General features: G+C 46.6%; 1 protein-coding gene across 7 annotated transcripts in view; it reads right to left on the minus strand.

Moving 5' to 3' along the window:
- LOC115185996 (tenascin-R) overlaps positions 1-23,645 on the minus strand; it is a 35,453-nt gene that overhangs the window by 7,208 nt on the left and 4,600 nt on the right. The window contains exons 1-9 of one of the 7 annotated variants that reach the window (XM_029745869.1): positions 21,490-21,715; positions 18,467-18,537; positions 17,040-17,147; positions 6,025-6,328; positions 4,622-5,910; positions 4,275-4,412; positions 2,715-4,067; positions 1,884-2,006; positions 114-257 (exon numbers count right to left, since the gene is read on the minus strand). In XM_029745869.1, coding sequence (XP_029601729.1) covers positions 114-257; positions 1,884-2,006; positions 2,715-4,067; positions 4,275-4,412; positions 4,622-5,910; positions 6,025-6,224 — 3,247 coding nt within the window. In that variant the 5' untranslated portion in view covers positions 6,225-6,328; positions 17,040-17,147; positions 18,467-18,537; positions 21,490-21,715. Of the gene's footprint in view, positions 1-113; positions 258-1,883; positions 2,007-2,714; positions 4,068-4,274; positions 4,413-4,621; positions 6,329-17,039; positions 17,148-18,466; positions 18,561-21,489; positions 21,716-23,645 lie in introns of those variants that run through there. The other 6 variants (XM_029745862.1, XM_029745863.1, XM_029745864.1 and 3 more) reach the window with 6 other exon arrangements.

Here is a 23,645-nt window from a genome sequence, read left to right on the forward strand (position 1 = left end):
GGCAAATGCACTCTGGATCGTTCTGCACTCCACATCCAAAGCAGAATGCATGATGATGTACTGTAATGGAGAGTTGCTACAGCACAATAGATCTAGGTAAGTGTGGTGATCACCTGTGGTCATGATGGCAATGAGGGGATCACTCTCTCTCTTCCCCATGGTGGACATCACAATGACTTCGTACGTGGCCCCTGAGGACAGCTTGGACAGAGACACCTGGGACTGCAGGGAATCCACAGACACAGAACCACTCTCTCCTGTCAGGATGACAGACACAGAACCACTCTCTCCTGTCAGGATGACAGACACAGAACCACTCTCTCCTGTCAGGATGACAGACACAGAACCACTCTCTCCTGTCAGGATGACAGACACAGAACCACACTCTCCTGTCAGGATGACAGACACAGAACCACACTCTCCTGTCAGGATGACAGACACAGAACCACACTCTCCTGTCAGGATGACAGACACAGAACCCCTCTCTCCTGTCAGGATGAAAGACACAGAACCACTTTCTCCTGTCATGATGAAAGACACAGAACCACTCTCTCCTGTCAGGATGAAAGACACAGAACCACTCTCTCCTGTCATGATGACAGACACAGAACCACTCTCTCCTGTCAGGATGACAGACACAGAACCAATCTCTCCTGTCAGGATGACAGACACAGAACCACTTTCTCCTGTCAGGATGACAGACACAGGACCACTCTCTCCTGTCAGGATGACAGACACAGAACCACTCTCTCCTGTCATGATGAAAGACTTAACAACACACTGGTCCTCAGGAGAAAACATGCACTATGACTGCATCCCAAATGGCACCCTATTCCCTTTATGATGCACTACATTTGACACATAGGGAATAGAATGCCTTTATGATGCACTACATTTGACACATAGGGAATAGGGTGCCATTTGGGACACCGGCCATGATTGACACTTAAACAGTGTCAGTGTTTGGGGATGACAAAAGTATTTTGGCTGAACAGCTGATCTGTCTTTCATTAATGGAGCACACAAGAATGCTACAAAAGTTGTATCTTCCATTTGAATGATTCTGGTTAAGCCCCTGTGCTGACAAAAGGAGTGAGAATAAACTATTTTTAAAGTGTTCAAAGTTTCATCACCTTGTCACTTATAGTAGTGATGGGGTCAAATTGGGGTCATGATAGGGGAACCAACGTCATCCCCCCCCGTCCCCCCCACCGGGCATGTTTAGTTTTTTGCCCTAGCACTACACAGCGAATTTAAATGTTGCCCTAGCACTACACAGCGGATTCAAATGTTGCCCTAGACTACACAGCGGATTCAAATGTTGCCCTAGCACTACACAACGGATTCAAATGTTGCCCTAGCACTACACAGCGGATTCAAATGTTGCCCTAGCACTACACAGCGAATTCAAATGTTGCCCTAGCACTACACAGCGGATTCAAATGTTGCCCTAGCACTACACAGCGAATTCAAATGTTGCCCTAGCACTACACAGCGAATTCAAATTTTGCCCTAGCACTACACAGCGGATTCAAATGTTGCCCTAGCACTACACAGCGGATTCAAATTTTGCCCTAGCACTACACAGCGGATTAAAATGTTGCCCTAGCACTACACAGCGAATTCAAATTTTGCCCTAGCACTACACAGCGAATTCAAATTTTGCCCTAGCACTACACAGCGGATTCAAATGTTGCCCTAGCACTACACAGCGAATTCAAATGTTGCCCTAGCACTACACAGCGAATTCAAATTTTGCCCTAGCACTACACAGCGGATTCAAATAATCAACTCATTATCAAGGAGGGGCCCCAGGACCGAGTTTGGGAAACCCTGACTTAGAGGTAGATAACATGATAAAAGTTAAGGGAACAGTAACTTACCCGTGACCGAGTGAGAGTATGTGATTTTGAAGCCGGAGATTTTGCTCTTTGGTTTGGACCAGGACACAGAAAGAGAGGCTTCTGTCACGTTACTAAACACCAGCTCGGTAGGTGGCTCAGGCCCTGCATGGGGAAGAAAATGAATAAGGAAGAGGAGAGGCCAGTAGAGGATCTTTACAGGAACCTCATATTCATTGTCTCCAGCACCACACCAGTGTCAACATATGCGAAAACAGGGTGTTTCTATGTTCTGTGTGTTAAAAAGATGAGATGGAAGGTCCTAAAAACTGCTTCTCTGTGACATCACAAGGTTGGATTAAAAGTTTAAAAAAGGGTGATTTTCTAAAGGTGTTTCTAGCCAGAAGGAGGGTATATTCTTGCTCCCCAGGCCATGGTGAATGTCATGGTGTTTTAAAATGGCTACCTTTTGATGATGACATCGGTACAAGTTTTTTACTTGATATTTTTTTATACAAAACGTGGAAATACACCGTTTTCACATATGTAGGGACTGGTATTGTGCTGGAGATAATGAACATGAGGTTGAAAAGTGGTGGAATTGTCCTTTAAATGTGAAGGAAAAGGTTAATAAGTCACTAAAGTCACAGTAAATTTTAAGTATAGAAAATATAGATACAATGGGATATTCTGTCTCGAGACAAGTGATGATTTAGTGCAGCCACAGTTTAAATGAAAAAGAGACATGCAGGCTAGCCAATACATGAACAAGCACATTGAATGAAAAGATACATTACTATAGGAGTTATTCATAAAAAGTTATGGTCAGATGTTATGAATAAGTCTCTATGTGGGTTTGGTTCTCCTAATTACCTGTCATGGCGGTTACTCTGTGGATCTTGGAGTGGGATCCGGGAGCGGTGCCAAATATGTGCAGGGAGTATCGGGTCTGAGGTCGCAGGTTACTGAACTCCACAGAGCGAACGCTGCCGGGGAGAACAACGGACACCCTCTTTGTGTGAGCTTTACCTCTGGAGCTACCTGGAGCTTTAGTGGGGAAAGCCACAGTTCCATTAGGGCTCTGTTTTCGGATCTCAATGGTGGTGTTGGCGACTGCGGCTACTCTGTCCTCTTCCCCGAGAGCAGCTTCCTCCTCCGCCTCTTCCTCCTCATCTTCCTCGCCCTCTGCCCTGTGCTCTCTTCTGGACACAGTGAAGTTCTTAAACATGGCTGTCGGGGCCGACCATGTGAGGGTGAAGCCGTACGTGGTGATGTTCTGAACCTTCACAGAGCCAAGCCCGCTGCCCACTCCTGTTCCTGCTTTCTTGGTGGTGTTTTTGGAAGACTGGATAGTTGTTGTCCTGTTGCTGAGGACTTTGACTTCAGAGGTGGTCTCCACAGTGGTCATGTTCACAACATACTGACTCTTCCGTGTGACTGGCTTCCCTTTGCCTGACCCTGTCTTCACAGTAGTTTTAGATGTGCCTGAGGAGATGTCTGCCTCTGTCTTAATGTCCTTTGTAAGGGTGATCTTGCCCGTCCCAGCCTTAGTGCCTTCAAAAGCCAATGACACCTTTGTAACGTTCATAGTCCCCTGAACTAATTTCACCTTTTTGACTGTTTTCTTTCCAGATGTTAGAGTCACATTCTTCTCAGCCAACGTCGACTGCTCCAGAGTCTCTTTTCCTGACCGGGTTTTGTTCACAAACGTCTTCACAGTGCTTTGGGTGACATTGGCTTGAGGCTGGTCTTGGAGGTTGCCAGCTTCAGCATTGGCTTTACCTGCAGATTCCTCCTTTACTGTTACTTTCAACTTCAGGTCTGGTTTAGACTGCTTCTTTATAACTGTTGTTTTGCCTTTGCTCTCTTGCTTTCTTCCTCCATGGTGTTTCAACAGAACCTGTCCGACGGTTGGTCGGCCCAGTCCAATCTTGGTAGCATTGGAATAGGTGGAGAGTTTACTTTTGGTTTTAGTGACAGTAACCCCTTGTTTGGCTTGTGTCTTGGTGAGGCCTGCTTTTACACTTGTGGTCACTTTTGTTTTGCTTTTGATGTCACCATCCTCTTTGGCGGCTGTAGGTGTCTTTTGCTCTGTTTTTTTCTGGAAGAGGATTTGGTCTGCCTTGGTCTTCTTCCCCTGCAGACTCTCCGTGATAGCATTGCTCTCAGGTGATACCTTCAATGCCACCGTCTCTACCGTTATCTGGATTTTGTCTTTGGTACCTTCTGGAGATGAGAGAAAAAAGATGTGTTCCAATAACCACACTAGCATACAACTTAGAATGAATGAATGTATATTGGGCATGCGTTCTAAGTGGTGTGCTTGTGTGTGGCGACTTATGAGGTGCTAGTATGTCTCTAGCTGAATTGCAATAAAGAAAATCAGATCAAAGAAGACAAGTCAGATCAAATGAAGAAGGCACAGTAACTCACTTTTACTGCAGTCAGCTCCAGCTGTACATTTACTGCAGTCTAGACCAAGGAACCCTGGGAGGCAGACACACTTTCCCTTCTCACATTTCCCATTTGCACTGCAGCCATTGGGACATGGGCCTTTGGAGCAGGAAGCACCTGGTAGAAAGGGGAAGAGAGTAAACAGCATGAAACCAGACAGAGCAAACATCAAAAGATGAAATGTTAATGTTGGTTACCAGAAAGACTCTGGATTTAATTCAAACTAGCCTCATGGATAATCTCCATATCAGAATGAAGTTATTATATGAAAGAGGTTTGCGTCTAGAAGGTTACGGTTATGTGTAACTAAATAAGACCAGTCGTACATTTACTCTTCATGAGGGAGATCTCTTTCTCCAGCCTGCCAACGCGTCCTTTCAAATTTGCCATCTCAGCCACACATCCCCCAGTGCAGGAGGTAGGAACCAGACTGATGCGGTGGGTCAGGGTTAGAGGAAAGCCAGGCTTCAGCTTCAGCTCATGGGTCTGGGTCTGCTCCTTGGTGCGGTTGCTAGTGTCACTCTGGGTGTCCTTGCTGATGCAGCCAGAGTCAGAAGTGATGAGCACCTTGATGGGGATGGGATGCGGCGTTGTGGGGGAGGGTTTGTCTTTGGTGGTGGTCTTTGGACCACTGGCTGTGAGAGGTTTGAGGGGGGTTGAAGAGGCTGGAAGAATCTGATTGGCTTCAGTTGGGCTTAAGGCTTTCGGAGTGGGCTTAGGGGTCTCTTTGGTGAGTTTGATGAGCTTGGCTGTTGGAGGCTTGAGGGGTGTCGAGTGGGCTGGATGTGTCTGATTGGCTGCAGTTGGGTTTAGGGCTTTCACAGTGGGCTTAGGGGTCTCTTTGGTGAGTTTGACGAACGTGGCTGTTGGAGCCTTGAAGGGGGTTGAGGGGGCTGGATGTGTCTGATTGGCTGCAGTTGGCCTTTGGGCTTTCGGAGTGGGCTTAGGGGTCTCTTTGGTGAGTTTGACGAGCATGGCTGTTGGAGCCTTGAGGGGGGTCGAGGGGGCAGGATGTGTCTGATTTGCTGCAGTTGGGCTTAGGGCTTTTGGAGTGGGCTTAGGGGACTCTTTGGTGAGTTTGACGAGCGTGGCTGTTGGAGGCTTGAGGGGGGTCGAGGGGGCTGGATGTGTGTGATTTGCTGCAGTTGGGCTTAGGGCTTTCAGAGTGGGCTTAGGGGTCTCTTTGGTGAGTTTGACGAGCGTGGCTGTTGGAGGCTTGAGGGGGGTCGAGGGGGCTGGATGTGTGTGATTTGCTGCAGTTGGGCTTAGGGCTTTCAGAGTGGGCTTAGGGGTCTCTTTGGTGAGTTTGACGAGCATGGCTGTTGGAGGTTTGAGGGGGGTCGAGGGGGCTGGATGTGTGTGATTTGCTGCAGTTGGGCTTAGGGCTTTTGGAGTGGGCTTAGGGGACTCTTTGGTGAGTTTGACGAGCGTGGCTGTTGGAGGCTTGAGGGGGGTCGAGGGGGCAGGATGTGTCTGATTGGCTGCAGTTGGGCTTAGGGCTTTTGGAGTGGGCTTAGGGGTCTCTTTGGTGAGTTTGATGAACGTGGCTGTTGGAGGTTTGAGGGGGTTTGAGGGGGCTGGATGTGTCTGATTGGCTGCAGTTGGGCTTAGGGATTTTGGAGTGGGCTTAGGGGTCTCTTTGGTGAGTTTGATGAACGTGGCTGTTGGAGGTTTGAGGGGGTTTGAGGGGGCTGGATGTGTCTGATTGGCTGCAGTTGGGCTTAGGGATTTTGGAGTGGGCTTAGGGGTCTCTTTGGTGAGTTTGACGAGCGTGGCTGCGGTTTTTGGTTTTGCGAGGGAGAGGGTGAGTAGGACGTAGGGTTTGGGTTCACTTCCTGTTCCTGTGGCATTTCTTTTCTCATAGGTTACTGGAGTTTGAAGGGAGGGGAACGGAGTTAGCAGGAAGAGGAGGGCTAGAGAAAACAACATTTTGAGATAGAATAGTTTTTGGAGGGTCCGAATTCCAACAGTTCTATAAACTCCTTCCCCAATGTCTCAGTGGAGAGGAGGCTAGACAATCCACCAGGGTTATCCTACAAATGAAAAAGAAAAAACAAGTCAGCCAAGATGAGTATACTCAGATTACAGTTTATTAACATATGCAAAGCCATTCTGGAACCAAGTCATAAAGTTAGGTTTGTGCTGTGGCCATTGGCCGTAGAGGTATGTAGTGACTACGAGCCAGAGGCTCAGCGCACAACAGATAAGCACTGTGCTCACTACTAGTAGTATATTCTGAGGTGCTGCTGTACATTTTCACTGGACGTTTCCGCTCTCCTTCTCCAACCACATATACTGAACCCTTTCCTCACTTTGCTCCTAAACTATTCGTTTTTTTTTGCTCACTCACCAGGTGAAGAAAGGGGCTATTATACCGTACAAACCCAACTACTTGTAGTAGCTCTCTCCAGAAGTCCTCCTTGAGGTCAAACCCCCACATCCAAACTGACAAAGATTATTTAGAATGCTTTCAATGAGAACATTATTCTTATCACAGGAGGTTGGTGGCACCTTAATTAGGGAGGACAGGCTGGTGGTAAAGGCTGGAGCGGAATCAGTGGCACATTTTTTTGTTGTTGGTATTAGCCCATTTTGAGGAAAAAAAAATAAAAAAAATAAAAAAATATATATATATTTTTTTACAGCTTTTCTGTTACATATACATACATTTTACGTATACATTTTGCATACACATTTCGCATACACATTTTACATACATGGTACTTTTATATAAAGCAGTCACATAACAATTATACATTACCAAACATCAGCTCTTTAATCCCACCCCTCTGCCACTCTCAGCCCATCCCAGCTATCACCATAGTCCACCCTCGATTGGTTTCCATATATTTTTCAATTGTTCTGTGATGTTTTACATCATTTTTAACTTTTCTAATTGTATAGTATCCACAGATTGTGAGCTAAAGATGAAAACCTTTCCTACGAGTATTATTATATTATTTATTGACTGACTCTGGTTTTCCAAATTGCCAAACACTGCTATTTGTATGAATACTTTTAAGTGCATGTTGTTATTTTTAAACCATTCCTGAACCTATGACCAGAAACAAGCTACATAGGGGCAATACCAGAATAAATTATATATTGATTCTGTCTCTTCGCAGCAAAATCTACAGAGCTGAGATTGTTGTACGCCCCATATATATAAACTCAGCAAAAAAAGAAACATCCCTTTTTCAGGACCCTGTCTTTCAAAGATAATTCGTAGAAATCCAAATAACTTCCCAGATCTTCATTTTAAAGGTTTTAAACACTGTTTCTCATGCTTGTTCAATGAACCATAAACAATTAATGAACATGCACCTGTGGAATGGTCATTAAGACACTAACAGCTTACAGACGGTAGGCAATTAAGGTCACAATTATGAAAACTTAGGACACTAAAGAGGTGTTTCTACTGACTCTGAAAAACACCAAAAGAAAGATGCCCAGGGTCCCTGCTCATCTGGGTAAACGTGCCTTAGGCATTCTGCAAGGAGGCATGAGGACTGCAGATGTGGCCAGGGCAATAAATTGCAATGTCCGTACTGTGAGACACCTAAGACAGCGCTACAGGGAGACAGGACGGACAGCTGATCGTCCTCGCAGTGACAGACCACGTGTAACAACACCTGCACAGGATCGGTACATCCGAACATCACACCTGCGTGACAGGTACAGGATGGCAACAACAACTGCCCGAGTTACACCAGGAATGCACAATCCCTCCATCAGTGCTCAGACTGTCCGCGATAGGCTGAGAGAGGCTGGACTGAGGGCTTGTAGGCCTGTTGTAAGGCAGGTCCTCACCCGACATCACCGGCAACAACGTCGTCTATGGGCACAAACCCACCGTCGCTGGACCAGACAGGACTGGCAAAAAGTGCTCTTCACTGATGAGTTGCGGTGTTGTCTCACCACAGGTGATGGTAGGATTCACGTTTATCGTCGAAGGAATGAGCGTTACACTGAGGGCTGTACTCTGGAGTGGGTTCGATTTGGAGGTGGAGGGTCCGTCGTAGTCTGGGGCGGTGTGTCACAGCATCATTGGACTGAGCTTGTTGTCGTTGCAGGCAATCTCAACGCTGTGCGTTACAGGGAATACATCTTCCTCCCTCATGTGGTACCCTTCCTGCAGGCTCATCCTGACATGACCCTCCAGCATGACAATGCCACCAGCCATACTGCTCGTTCTGTGCGTGATTTCCTGCAAGACAGGAATGTCACTGTTCTGCCATGGCCAGCGAAGAGCCCGGATCTCAATCCCATTGAGCACGTCTGGGACCTGTTGGTTCGGAGGGTGAGGGCTAGGGCCATTCCCCCCCGGTAATATCCGGGAACTTGCAGGTGCCTTGGTGGAAGAGTGGGGTAACATCTCACAGCAAGAACTGGCAAATCTGGTGCAGTCCATGCGGAGGAGATGCACCTCAGTGCTTAATGCAGCTGGTGGCCACACCAGATACTGACTGTTACTTTTGATTTTGCCCCCCCCCCTTTGTTCAGGGACACATTATTCCATTTCTGTTAGTCACATTTCTGTGGAACATGTTCACTTTATATTGTTCAGTTGTTGAATCTTGTTATGTTCATACAAATATTTACACATGTTAAGTTTGCTGAAAATAAATGCAGTTGACAGTGAGAGGACGTTTCTTTTTTGCTGAGTTTAGATATATATATATATTGCATTCTGTTGGTGGCAATATATATAATTACATATATTGTTATATAATATAATTACATATTTTGAATCAAGTGTTTTTTGTACCAGTTCATAAACCATGTGCCATGGAATTGGTACAAAGAAAATCTCTTCCCATTTATTTTGCAACCTGTATGACGCAGCTGACAACATTTTTGTCCTCAAAAGAAACTGGTGTATTTGTCTATTTATGCCAATTCCTTTCATCCAATTTGTATATTTAATATATGGCAGGAAAACATGTTCCCTACCTTCTCCCTTTTCCACTTGCCTCCATTTTTGTGGTAGTGCTGCAAATCAGTTGGTTGTAAGTTTGGATTGAGCAGATATTCCCATATATTTTCGACAGCTGCATATGTGACATAACTCCTCCGTTTCTATTCATAATATCATTAATAAATATAATACAATTTTTTTTTTTCCATAAATAATGTTTTTTTATTAATCAGTATGTTTGAGTTTAACCATAACATTTGTTGTAATATTTTTTTCTCTTTTCTGGAGGATAAAACTGAAATTGTAACCGTCTTTGTATAGCTTGTTTAAGAAAGGCCAATTAGTTGGAAATGAGAAGTTGTAATCGGTATAAAGGCAAAAAGGCTGTCAGAGTTGACTTGGACTGGTGTAAGGCGGAATCAGATGCAGGAGACAGGTGCTGGAGTTGAGTGTCCTTTTAATAATTCGACACACAAAACAAAAACGCGAGGCACAGGGCGCTACAGACAGACTGCCTGGGAAAAACACACTCCCAATATTGCGAACAAACAATATATATAAGCGGCACAAAAGGCACGGGGCGCAGCCCGGTAAATCCTCTCTTCAATAGACTGTCAGGAAAAAAACCGTAATGAAACACGGACCACCGTCCTGAATGGACAATCAACAATCCCGCACAAAATCCCCAACTGAAAACACACATTAAATAAGTCCCCAATAATGACATACATAAAACAGGTGCGGAACAGACAGACAAAACTAAACGAAACTGAAACAACGATCGGTGGCAGCTAATAGGCCGGCGACGACGACCGCCGAGCGCCGCCCGACCGAGGAGGGGCGCCACTTTCGTTGGATCCTGTGACAGTACGAGCCGCGCGCCGACGCCGGCCTCGGGGACGGCCCGGAGGGCGAGGCGCCGGGGAAGTCCAACAGCATAGGGGGGTCCAGAACGTCCGCCGCCGGAACCCAGCACCTCTCCTCCGGACCGTACCCCTACCAGTCCACGAGGTACTGCAGGCCCCCTACCCGACGTCGGGAGTCCAGGATGGCTCGGACTGTGTACGCCGGGCTCCCCCCGATGTCCAGGGGGGGCGGGGGGGCCTCCAGCACCTCACTGTCCTGCAGCGGACCAGCTACCACCGGCCTGAGGAGAGACACATGAAACGAGGGGTTAATACGGTAATACGAAGGAAGTTGTAACCTGTAACACACCTCGTTTATCCTCCTCAGGACTTTAAACGGCCCCACAAACCGCGGACCCAGCTTCCGGCAGGGCAGGCGGAGAGGCAGGTTCCGGGTCGAGAGCCAGACTCTATCCCCCGGGTTAAACACGGGGGCGTCACTGCGGTGGCGGTCAGCGCTCTCTTTGTGTCGTTCGCTCGCCCTCCTTAAACATTCCTGGACCGCGTTCCAGGTCTCCTGAGAGCGCTTGACCCATGCCTCCACCGCAGGAGCCTCCGTCTGGCTCTGTTGCCATGGCACCAGGACCGGCTGATACCCCAGCACCACCTGGAAGGGTGACAGATTAGTGGAGGAGTGGCGCTGAGAGTTCTGGGCCATCTCGGCCCATGGCACGAACTGCGCCCACTCCCCTGGCCGGTCCTGGCAATATGACCGCAGGAACCTGTCCACATCCTGGTTGATGCGCTCTACCTGCCCATTACTCTCGGGGTGGAACCCCGAGGTCAGGCTGACCGAGGCCCCAGCCTCTCCATAAACGATTTCCATACCCTGGACGTAAACTGGGGACCTCGATCAGATACGATGTCCTCGGGCACCCCATAGTGCCGGAAGACGTGAGTGAACAGGGCCTCCGCGGTCTGCAGGGCCGTAGGAAGACCGGGCAAAGGGAGCAGACGGCAGGACTTAGAGAACCTGTCCACAATGACCAGGATCGCCGTGTTCCCCTGAGACGGCGGGAGATCCGTAAGGAAATCCACCGAGAGGTGAGTCCATGGCCGCTGTGGGACAGGGAGGGGCTGTAATTTCCCTCGAGGTAGGTGCCTAGGAGCCTTACACTGAGCGCATACTGAACAGGACGAGACATAACGCCGGACATCCTCAGCCAAGGTGGGCCACCAGTACCTCCCCTTCAGGCCCCGCACTGTCCGTTCCACCCCAGGATGACCCGAGGAGGGTAGAGTATGGGACCATCGGATCAGGCGATCGCGAACACCAAGCGGAACGTATTTCAGGCCCACGGGACACTGCGACGGAGTAGGTTCTGACCGAACCGCCCGCTCGATGTCCGCATCCACCTCCCATACCACCGGTGCCACCAGACAGGAGGAGGGAAGTATGGGAGTAGGATCGATGGTCCGCTCCTCGGTGTCGTAGAGACGCGACAGTGCGTCAGCCTGCCGGTTCCGGGAACCTGGAATGTACGAGAGAGTGCATTCCAGGTTAAACCTCGTGAAAAACATGGCCCACCTCGCCTGACGGGGATTAAGCCTCCTCGCTGCCCGAATATACTCCAGGTTACGGTGGTCGGTCCAGATGAGAAAAGGGTGACGTGCCCCCTCAAGCCAATGTCTCCACACCGTCAAAGCCCTGACCACGGCTAACAGCTCCCGGTCCCCCACATCATAATTGCGCTCCGCCGGGCTCAGCTTCTTAGAAAAGAACGCGCATGGGCGGAGCTTCGGAGGAACGCCCGAACGCTGCGACAGCACAGCTCCTACCCCAGCCTCGGACGCGTCCACCTCCACTATGAATGGCAAAGAGGGGTCCGGATGCGCCAGGACAGGTGCATTGGTAAACAGAACCTTCAGACGATGAAAGGCTCTGTCCGCCTCTGCTGACCATCGTAGCCGCACCGGCCCCCCCTTCATCAGTGAGGTAATGGGAGCTGCTACCTGGCCAAAACCCCGGATAAACCTCCGATAATAATTAGCGAACCCCAAGAACCGCTGCACCTCCTTCACAGTGGCTGGGGTTGGCCAATTACGCACAGCCGTCACGCGGTCACACTCCACCTCCACCCCCGAGGTGGAAATGCGATATCCTAGAAATGAGACGGCTCTTTTGAAGAACTCACATTTCTCAGCCTTGACGTATAGGTTATGCTCCAGCAGCCGCCCAAGCACTTTACGCACCAGGGACACATGCTCGGCGCGTGTGGCGGAGCAGATCAGGATGTCATCGATGTACACCACCACACCCTGCCCGAGCATGTCCCTAAGGACCTCGTCCACAAAGGATTGGAAGACGGCGGGAGCATTCTTTAACCCATACGGCATGACGAGGTACTCATAATGGCCAGATGTGGTACTAAATGCGGTTTTCCACTCGTCTCCCTCTCGGATACGCACCAAGTTATACGCACTCCTGAGATCCAATTTCGTGAAGAAGCGCGCCCCGTGAAATGACTCCACTGCCGTAGCAATGAGAGGTAGCGGGTAACTGAAACCCACTGTGATAGCATTTAGACCTCTATAGTCAATGCACGGGCGCAGACCTCCCTCTTTCTTCTTCACGAAAAAGAAGCTCGAGGAGACGGGGGATTTAGAGGGCCGAATGTATCCCTGTCTCAAGGACTCAGTGACGTACGTATCCATAGCCACTGTTTCCTCCTGAGACAGAGGATACACGTGACTCCTAGGAAGAACCGCGTCAGCCTGGAGGTTTATCGCACAATCTCCCTGTCGATGGGGGGGGTAATTGAGTCGCCTTCGTCTTACTGAAGGCGATAGCCAAATCGGCATACTCTGAGGGAATGTGCACAGTAGAGACTTGGTCTGGACTTTCCACCGTAGTCGCACCGATGGAAACTCCTATGCACCTACCTGAGCACTCCCTCGACCACCCCGTTAGAGCCCTCTGTCTCCACGAAATCTGGGGGTTGTGAGTGGCTAGCCAGGGGATTCCCAGTACCACCGGAAACGCTGGGGAGTCAATGATGAACAGGCTGAGACGCTCCACATGACCCCCCCACGTCTGCATAACCAGTGGCACTGTGACCTCCCCTACTTGGCCTGACCCTAGCGGTCGACTATCTAGGGCATGCACGGGGAAGGGGTGGTCCAGCTGAACCAGGGGGATCCCTAACCTCTTCGCTAACCCATGGTCCATAAAACTCCCAGCTGCACCTGAATCGACTAGCGCCTTATACTGGAAGTGAGGGGAAAAATTAGGAAAACAAACGGAGGTGTACAAGTGATCGACAGGGGGCTCTGGGTGTGGCTGGTGCGGACTCACCTGGGGGGCCGAAGCGGTGCTCTGCCTGCCCTCCGAACTCCCGGAGGGACCTCTCCAGCACCGGTCCACAGTGTGTCCTCTGTGTCCACATCGGGTGCAAGAGAGACCCCTCCCTCCGGTCCTCCTCGGTGCAGCCCCCCCTATCTCCATGGGCTGTGGAGCGGGAGGACTGGTAGGCGGAACGAACAGGCCCCGACTGGAACGTCCCCGGGCAGCCAGCAGGTTGTCCAATCTAATGGACAAATCCACCAGTTGGTCCAGAGTGGAGGTGTTGTCCCTACATGCCAGCTCCCGGCGGACGTCCTCGCGAAGGCTACACCTATAGTGGTCTATCAGGGCCCGCTCGTTCCACCCCGATCCAGCGGCGAGAGTCCGGAATTCCAATGCGAAGTCCTGAGCGGTCCTCGTCTCCTGTCTTAAATGGAATAGTAGCTCACCCGCCGCCCTGCCCTCCGGGGGATGATCGAAAACCGCCCGGAAGCGGCGGGTGAACTCCGGGTAGTCACCCCGGGCCGAGTCTGGACCTTCCCAGACCGCATTGGCCCATTCCAGGGCTCGACCCGTGAGACACGAGACGAGGACGCTCACCCTCTCTTCGTCGGAGGGAGGGGGGCGGACGGTCGCCAGGTACAGTTCCAGTTGGAGCAAGAACCCCTTGCACCCAGCGGCCGTTCCATCGAACTCCCTGGGCGGTGAAATCCGGATCCCGCCGGCACCCGCTTCAGTGGGTGTGGATAGGTGCGTAGGGTGAGGGACCGGAGCTGGTCTGGCTGGGGAGGCACCTCTCTCCCAGCTCTCCAACCGGGCCAACACCTGATCCATGGCCGAGCCTAGGCGGTGGAGGAGGCCGGCATGTTGGGAGACCTGCTCAGCCATGGATGGCGCTTCTGCTCCTGCTGACTCCATATGTTGAAGGTGCGGGATTCTGTCAGAGTTGACTTGGACTGGTGTAAGGCGGAATCAGATGCAGGAGACAGGTGCTGGAGTTGAGTGTCCTTTTAATAATTCGACACACAAAACAAAAACGCGAGGCACAGGGCGCTACAGACAGACTGCCTGGGAAAAACACACTCCCAATATTGCGAACAAACAATATATATAAGCGGCACAAAAGGCACGGGGCGCAGCCCGGTAAATCCTCTCTTCAATAGACTGTCAGGAAAAAAACCGTAATGAAACACGGACCACCGTCCTGAATGGACAATCAACAATCCCGCACAAAATCCCCAACTGAAAACACACATTAAATAAGTCCCCACTAATGACATACATAAAACAGGTGCGGAACAGACAGACAAAACTAAACGAAACTGAAACAACGATCGGTGGCAGCTAATAGGCCGGCGACGACGACCGCCGAGCGCCGCCCGACCGAGGAGGGGCGCCACTTTCGTTGGATCCTGTGACAAAGGCACATTTTTTAACAAAGGATGAGCCTTTATTAATAATCTACAGGAGAACCATTTTGGGTTTAGTATAATTTATTTATGAGTGAAGCTTTTAGTGAGAAGTTTAAAGCTTTAATATTTAATAATTTTAGCCCCCCAAACTCATATTCATTATATAAATAGGCACATTTAATTTTGTCTGGCTTAGCATTCCAAATAAAATGAAATATTTTCTGCTCATATGATTTAAAAAATGAGTCATCTAGAGTAGGCAGTGCCATTAGTAAGTAAGTAAACTGTGATAAAACCAAAGAGTTAATCAATGTGTTTTTCCATAAATAGACAAGTATTTACATGGTTGCAGAATTGTATCTATTTTTGCTAACTTTCTATTGAAATTGATTGTGGTAAGTAAAAACAAAATTGAGATGTGAATACCAAGTATGTCTACTTCACCATCCACCCATTAAAGTGGTAAACTACAAGGTAGTGTAAACAATGTATTTTTTAACAATCCAATATGTAATATGGTACACTTGTCATAATTAGGTTTTAGTCCAGAGAGGCTAGAAAAGTGATCAAGATCTTCAATGAGACTGTGCAGGGATCCAGATTGTATACTTAAGAAAAAACTTGAGTCATCGGCATGCATTGACACTTTTGTTTTTATTCCTTGGATTTCTAACCCTTTGATGTTCTTGTTGGATCTAATTTTAGTAGCTAGCATTTCAATGACCATAATAAATAGATATGGAGACAACGGACAGCCTTGTTTTACTCCTCTTAAAGCTGAATACTTTCTGAGAAGTAACCATTATTTACTATTTTACATCTGGGGCTGCTGTACATAACTTTAACTCATTTTATAAGAGATTTGCGGAAATTAAAGTAACCCAGGCATTTATTTATAAATTCTAGTCGTACTTTATCAAACGCCTTTTCAAAATCTGCTATGATGACCAGGTCTGGTATCATTGATGTTTCATAATGTTCAATTGCTTCAAGTAATTGACGTATATTATCTCCAATATATCGTCCATGTAAAAAACCTGTCTGCTCAGGATGAACAATATCTGGTAAAACCTTTTTTATTCTATGTGCTATGCATTTCGCCAGGATTTTCGATCACAACATTGAAGTGTAAGAGGCCTCCAGTTTTTTAAATGGGTGGAATGTTATAATATACATCAAACTCAGCAGTCTCCACTGATGCTTAGTACAGTACAGTACAGTTAAAGAGCTTGGTGAAGCAAGGGAATATCTGGAAAGCATTTTACACATAGACATCGATACTCTGATGACAGAAATAACAAATATTTCTCTCAATGGATGGCTAACTCCAATGGCTGATTAAATGATAAGGCCAGGTCACTTCCTAGGCTAGCAAGTTACTTAATTTTGTAGTAGGAAAAAGTAGGAAAAAGGTGTCAGGACTGGGAACTGAGACCTAGAGGGTCCTGCTGCCCTGTCGGTGGTGAGTCTGTGCAGAGGTGGAACAGAGCCTTACTGTATGCTGCTCACTGTGCGTCTTTGACTAACGAATGTCTTACATCATCTGCACCCGTGCCTTATGAAAACCACCAGGAGAAATATGCTCAGATTAAATGTATTTCTTAAATCTCAGGGGAATGAAATGAATGAGGAAACACACAGCTATACAGGAGCATACAGAGCATCTGTAATATAATGACATTTATGAAGGGTGTGCACAACTACTGTGTTAAATAAATGATTAATTATTTCATAATAATTCATAGATTGTGAATAAAAAAAATGGACAGTTTTATGGCTGCTGATAAAGCGTTACTAAAACACTCAGACTACAACCATGCTTCTCACCACTATTCATGCATTGATGTTCCATTGTACTGTACCTCAACTAATTACATGTACAACTAAGTTCTGAAATTAGATTACAACTCATTAGTAAGTACATTAACTTTTTGAAATTGGAGAACAATACTAGTAAATTCATGACTATTAACATTAGTACTGACTTGGAATGAAGTAGATCATTGATCATTCAGCACCGGGATCTCTTCTCACATACCCCACAGATTTAAGAACATAGACTGATGATGACCACATTTCATTGTATTTAAATGTAGTATTCCTATGACATTATTTAACTATAGATGCTTGACTCTATGGTATTTTAATTGTTCATTCATTAATTTAAAAAAACTTTTAATAACATGATCATCCATCCATAAGTTTGTAGGAAAAGGGGAAACTTACCAGGTCAATAATTCCCTCCTGTGACTTAGTGTGTATCAGTCTTTTGCACCTCATATAGACTTCTGCCCAGGCATGAAGGAGGGAGGAGGAAAGAGGAGAGAGAGAGAGCTAGAGAGAGAGAGAGAAAGGACCACCACTAGAAAGAGGGTAAAGTCTGCTGCTACTTATAAACGCCCCACACCCCACCCCAGAATCCCCTCAACCCCCTCCACCATACCCCCCTCATTGAAACTCTTGCAACCTCCATGGAAAATATTTGATTAGGATATGTCAAAAACTGAAGTCATCTTTAGATTTAGTTTCAATGATTTTGATTTTTGGCCATACTGTGCATTCTACTCTACACTACACTTACATGTACATTTAAAAAAAAAAAATTCACCTTTATTTAACCAGGTAGGCTAGTTGAGAACAAGTTCTCATTTACAATTGCGACCTGGCCAAGATAAAGCAAAGCAGTTCTACACATACAACAACACAGAGTTACACATGGAGTAAAACAAACATACAGTCAATAATACAGTAGAAAAATAAGTCTATATACAATGTGAGCAAATGAGGTGAAATAAGGGAGGTAAAGGCAAAAAAAGGCCATGGTGGCAAAGTAAATACAATATAGCAAGTAAAACACTGGAATGGTAGATTTGCAGTGGAAGAAAGTGCAAAGTAGAAATAGAAATAATGGGGTGCAAAGGAGCAAAATAAATAAATACAGTAGGGGAAGAGGTAGTTGTATGGGCTAAATTATAGATGGGCTAAGTACAGGTGCAGTGATCTGTGAGCTGCTCTGACAGCTGGTGCTTAAAGCTAGTGAGGGAGATAAGTGTTTCCAGTTTCAGAGATTTTTTACATGTACATAAACATATCACGGTCAACAGGTGTTGTTTTTTACTCAACGTCCTCAAACCTGATGTATTACAGACATCAATGGAAGAAAGCCTGGTCCAGATACCATCCTCTAGTCTCTAAGACTAGGGCCTTGTTCAGTCAGAAAAATGTTTAGCTAGAGTGTGATACAACAACACTACTGCATATTTAGCACACACCCCCACACACCCCGCAAGGCGTGGGGGCCCACAACCCCTCTCCGCCCCCAAAAATAATAATAGTCATGTCCCCCCAGATAGCAAATGAACACGTCATAAGCAATGCAATGTTTTTTTGAATTACAGGAAATTTGCTTTAAAACTGCAAAATGTTCTCTGTGTTGAATAGCAGAAAATTAGCTCTAAAACAGCAACATTTTCTCTCAGCCTCATGGCAAAATGTGTAGAATAGCATGAGATTAGCTATAAACCTGCACATTTCTCCCTGCCCCATTTTTGGTTCGAACCCTGCCTACAGTATTTGACTTTCCCTCTGAAACGTTCATATCGGTTTTGATTGAATAGTGTTTCAGATTACCATGATTCAGATGGGATACATACCATGATGCCGCAGGTATTGGTCGGCGAGCTGGGGCCACAGACCTGCAGTACTGTCTGTATGAATGGCGTGTCTGTTGGAGGTAATAGGATAGAACTAAAGGGGTGTTATGTAAGTGACTGAATAGCTAGCAGATCTAACGGATGCTGTATGAAGGAAGCATTGCGTCTTTTACCCACATTACCACCCACCAGCCCACCTTTTGTAAACCACATACACACACTTCACGTGCGCATGCCTGCACGCACACATATTTGCACAATCAAACACATTTGCGTACGTACGTAGACACACATAAACACACACAGACACAGCACAAAATGGGCACAAACAAACACAAATACCCCGCACACACCAACACCTGCACAAACCTGAGTGGTTATCGTACAGTACAATGGATCTCTTTACACCTCCCTGCCTCTTGAAAACACTACCCGACACCAGAATGTCCCCTGGACCATTTTCAATGCCTTTATCTCAATGACCTGCGCTGAAAACATACTGGAATCCCCCTGAAAACACACTGGAAACATACTGTAAAACTACAGCCTCAATATTAATATCCCCCTTTTCTGTCATGTCCCCTATGGGTGAGACATTGCTACGTCCCTAATGGCACCCTAGTCCCTATGGGATGCAGCCAATGACTCCAGTGATAAAATGAACTGGGTCAACCTCACACACGCTCCACTTGGGTGGTCTGTTCTCAGCAGCACCTCCATCTGGTGGCAACTTCCAACAGCGACTCTGCCCTCTCTCCCCATCTCTCTCTCTCTCTCTCTCTCTCGCTCTCTCCATCCTCTCTCAACACCTCCCCATCGCTCTCTCTCCAAATCTGTCTCTCCTCTCTCTCTAACTCACCATGGACCACCCACCAATTGCTGACCTTGCCTTGGCCTTTGGAGAATAGCTGAAACCAGACAGGCATGGCTGAATGCACTATAGACTACATCACAAGCATGTCCTGGTTCAGCAGTCAACTGCTGCGTCAGCACTTTGGGAATCTTTGACTAGAGATCTTGTGGTGAAGGAAGATGTCAGTCGTTTTATCTGTACTGACGTCATTGTTATTATCGAGGCCTACTGAATGGGACCAATGACTACTCTTAATTGTGAATATGCCTACTACTTTGTTCTTGGCCTAGTTATTGGGAATCCATTTTTGTGTGGAATGTTTATACAACTAATGTGAATACAGCATCATCCAACTTCTGACACTCACCAAACAGTCTGGCATTGTTTAACATGTGAAGAACCACAGAGGTTTGATCAAGGTCATAAGGATAATTGACAGGTAATGACATTCTATGTAGATTATATTGTATACTGCTCTAAAAAATAAAGGGAACACGTAAACAACACATCCTAGATCTGAATGAAAGAAATGATCATAAATGATCATTACATAGTTGAATGTGCTGACAACAAAATCACACAAAAATAATCAATGGAGTCACACTCAAAATGAAAGTGGAAAACCACACTACAGGCTGATCCAACTTTGATGTAATGTCCTTAAAACAAGTCAAAATGAGGCTCAGTAGTGTGTGTGGCCTCCACGTGCCTGTATGACCTCCCTACAACGCCTGGGCATGCTGCTGATGAGGTGGCGGATAGTCTCCTGAGGGATCTCCTCCCAGACCTGGACTAACGCATCCGCCAACTCCTGGACAGTCTGTGGTGCAACGTGGTGTTGGTGGATGGAGCGAGACATGATGTCCCAGATGTGCTCAATTGGATTCAGGTCTGGGGAACGGGCGGGCCAGTCCATAGCATCAATGCCTTCCTCTTGCAGGAACTGCTGACACACTCCAGCAACATGAGGTTAAGCATTGTTTTGCATTACGGGGGAACCCAGGGCCAACCGCACCAGCATATGGTCTCACAAGGGGTCTGAGGATCTCATCTCGGTACCTAATGGCAGTCAGGCTACCTCTGGCGAGCACATGGAGGGCTGTGCGGCCCCCCCAAAGAAATGCCACCCCACACCATGACTGACCCACCGCCAAACCGGTCATGCTGGAGGATGTTGCAGGCAGCAGAACGTTCTCCACGGCGTCTCCAGACTCTGTCACGTCTGTCACATGTGCTCAGTGTGAACCTGCTTTCATCTGTGAAGAGCACAGGGCGCCAGTGGCGAATTTGCCAATCTTGGTGTTCTCTGGCAAATGCCAAACGTCCTGCACGGTGTTGGGCTGTAAGCTGACCGTTTGAGCAGACACATGCGCATTTGTGGCCTGCTGGAGGTCATTTTGCAGGGCTCTGGCAGTGATTCTCCTGCTCCTCCTTGCACAAAGGCGGAGGTAGCGGTTCTGCTGCTGGGTTGTTGCCCTCCTACGGCCTCCTCCACGTCTCCTGATGTACTGGCCTGTCTCCTGGTAGCGCCTCCATGCTCTGGACACTACGCTGACAGACACAGCAAACCTTCTTGCCACAGCTCGCATTGATGTGCCATCCTGGATGAGCTGCACTACCTGAGCCACTTGTGTGGGTTGTAGACTCCGTCTCATGCTACCACTAGAGTGAAAGCACCGCCAGCATACAAAAGTGACCAAAACATCAAGCAGGAAGCATAGGAACTGAGAAGTGGTCTGTGGTCCCCACCTGCAGAACCACTCCTTTATTGGGGGTGTCATGCTAATTGCCTATAATTTCCACCTGTTGTCTATTCCATTTGCACAACAGCATGTGAAATGTATTGTCAATCAGTGTTGCTTCCTAAGTGGACAGTTTGATTTCACAGAAGTGTGATTGACTTGGAGTTACATTGTGTTGTTTAAGTGTTCCCTTCATTTTTTTGAGCAGTGTATATAGAGAAACACACCTTAGCGTTTACTGTACAGTAGCATAAACACAGACAGCCTGGTTGATGCCAGGATGCAAATTCTAGATTCAAACCATTTAGGAGAAAAAAATAAACGTGTATGAATTTGAGATGTGCTGAGAGTGTTAGTCAAGAAACAGTCTCATAAAGTATGTCTGAAGTGAAAATGTGTGATGTTGAGATATGTGTGCATTTGCTTACCCTTTATTGATTCACGTTTAATGAGAAGTCTAACGGCAATGGCAAAAACAGTACGGCCATTGACCTGGATATGATTGAAGTGATGGCCAGTACTCCCATGCTGCTTACATTGGAACGGGGTTCTGACATTAAAATAATATCAGCATACAAACCCTGGACTGTTCCTCTGCAGCTCCACCCATAGCCCTCCTCCCCTCCCTCTTTTCTCTCTTTTCTCTTCTCTTTCACTCTCCCTCTCTCTCTCTCCCTCTCCCTCTCTCACCTGCTCTCTCTCTCTCTCACCCTCTCTCTCTCTCTCTCACCCTCTCTCTCCCTCTCTCTCTCTCCCTCTCCCTCTCCCTCTCCCTCTCTCACCTGCTCTCTCTCTCTCTCTCTCTCTCTCTCTCTCTCTCTCTCGGTCTCTCTCTCTCAGCCTCTCTTTCCCTCTGTTCCTCGCTCTCTCTCTCTTTCGCTCTCCCTCTCTCTCCCTCTCTCTCTCACCTGCTCTCTCTCTCTCTCTTTCTCCCTCCCCTCTCTCTCTCTATCTCTCATTCTCTCTCTTATTCTCTCTCTCTCTCTCTCTCTCTCTCTCTCTCTCTCTCTCCACCCCTCCTTTTCCCCCTCACTCCCTTTCTCCTCATCTCAATAAAGGATATCTGAACTGTTTGCTTGCTTAACAGTATGTCAGTCCCAGTGTTAGGTCTTGTAAGTTAATGATTTATCCACTGACTGACTGTCAATACAGTAGTGTGCTAGCTACCCCACCCTGACCCGAGATGCTGGGAAAGGTGGTGGGGTTAGCAGGGGGTGGTAAAGGGTAGTGGAGGGGGGGGGGGCTTACTGTGAGTACAGAGAGCTCTCTCTCTCAGGTCCTCAACTACCTCGAAAAGAGAGAGAAAAAAAAAACTATATACAAAATAAGTACAGTATGTTTGGTGTAAATGCTAAATTACACCAGTTAACAGAATTTCAATTACTGGCGAAGCATGAAAGGGGAGGAGACAGTGTACATGGATGGGCCTTTTTTCCCCTTTACTGGATGCAGTATGTTAGAAGTACAGTTTTTACTCTACTATTTACAGTATGTTAGTGGTAGAGTTTTTACTCTCCTTCACTGTATACAGTATGTTAGAGGTAGAGTTTTTACTCTCCTATATACAGTATGTTAGTGGTAGAGTTTTTACTCTCCTATATACAGTATGTTAGAGGTAGTTTTTACTCTCCTATATACAGTATGTTAGTGGTAGTTTTTACTCTCCTATATACAGTATGTTTATGGTAGTTTTTACTCTCCTATTTACAGTATGTTAGAGGTACAGTTTTTACTCTCCTATATACAGTATGTTAGAGGTAGAGTTTTTACTCTCCTATATACAGTATGTTAGTGGTAGAGTTTTTACTCTCCTATATACAGTATGTTAGAGGTAGAGTTTTTACTCTCCTATATACAGTATGTTAGAGGTAGAGTTTTTACTCTCCTATATACAGTATGTTAGAGGTAGAGTTTTTACACTCCTATATACAGTATGTTAGAGGTAGAGTTTTTACTCTCCTATATACAGTATGTTAGAGGTAGAGTTTTTACTCTCCTATATACAGTATGTTAGAGGTAGAGTTTTTACACTCCTATATACAGTATGTTAGAGGTAGAGTTTTTACTCTCCTATATACAGTATGTTAGTGGTAGAGTTTTTACTCTCCTATTTACAGTATGTTAGTGGTAGAGTTTTTACTCTCCTATATACAGTATGTTAGTGGTAGAGTTTTTACTCTCCTATATACAGTATGTTAGAGGTAGAGTTTTTACTCTCCTATATACAGTATGTTAGAGGTAGAGTTTTTACACTCCTATATACAGTATGTTAGTGGTAGAGTTTATACTCTCCTATATACAGTATGTTAGTGGTAGAGTTTTTACTCTCCTATATACAGTATGTTAGAGGTAGAGTTTTTACTCTCCTATATACAGTATGTTAGAGGTAGAGTTTTTACTCTCCTATATGCAGTATGTTAGTGGTAAAGTTTTTACTCTCCTATATACAGTATGTTAGTGGTAGAGTTTTTACTCTCCAATATACAGTATGTTTATGGTAGTTTTTACTCTCCTATTTACAGTATGTTAGTGGTAGAGTTTTTACTCTCCTATATACAGTATGTTAGAGGTAGAGTTTTTACTC

This window comes from Salmo trutta, chromosome 3 (assembly GCF_901001165.1).
Source record: "Salmo trutta chromosome 3, fSalTru1.1, whole genome shotgun sequence".
Lineage (NCBI taxonomy): Eukaryota > Metazoa > Chordata > Actinopteri > Salmoniformes > Salmonidae > Salmo > Salmo trutta.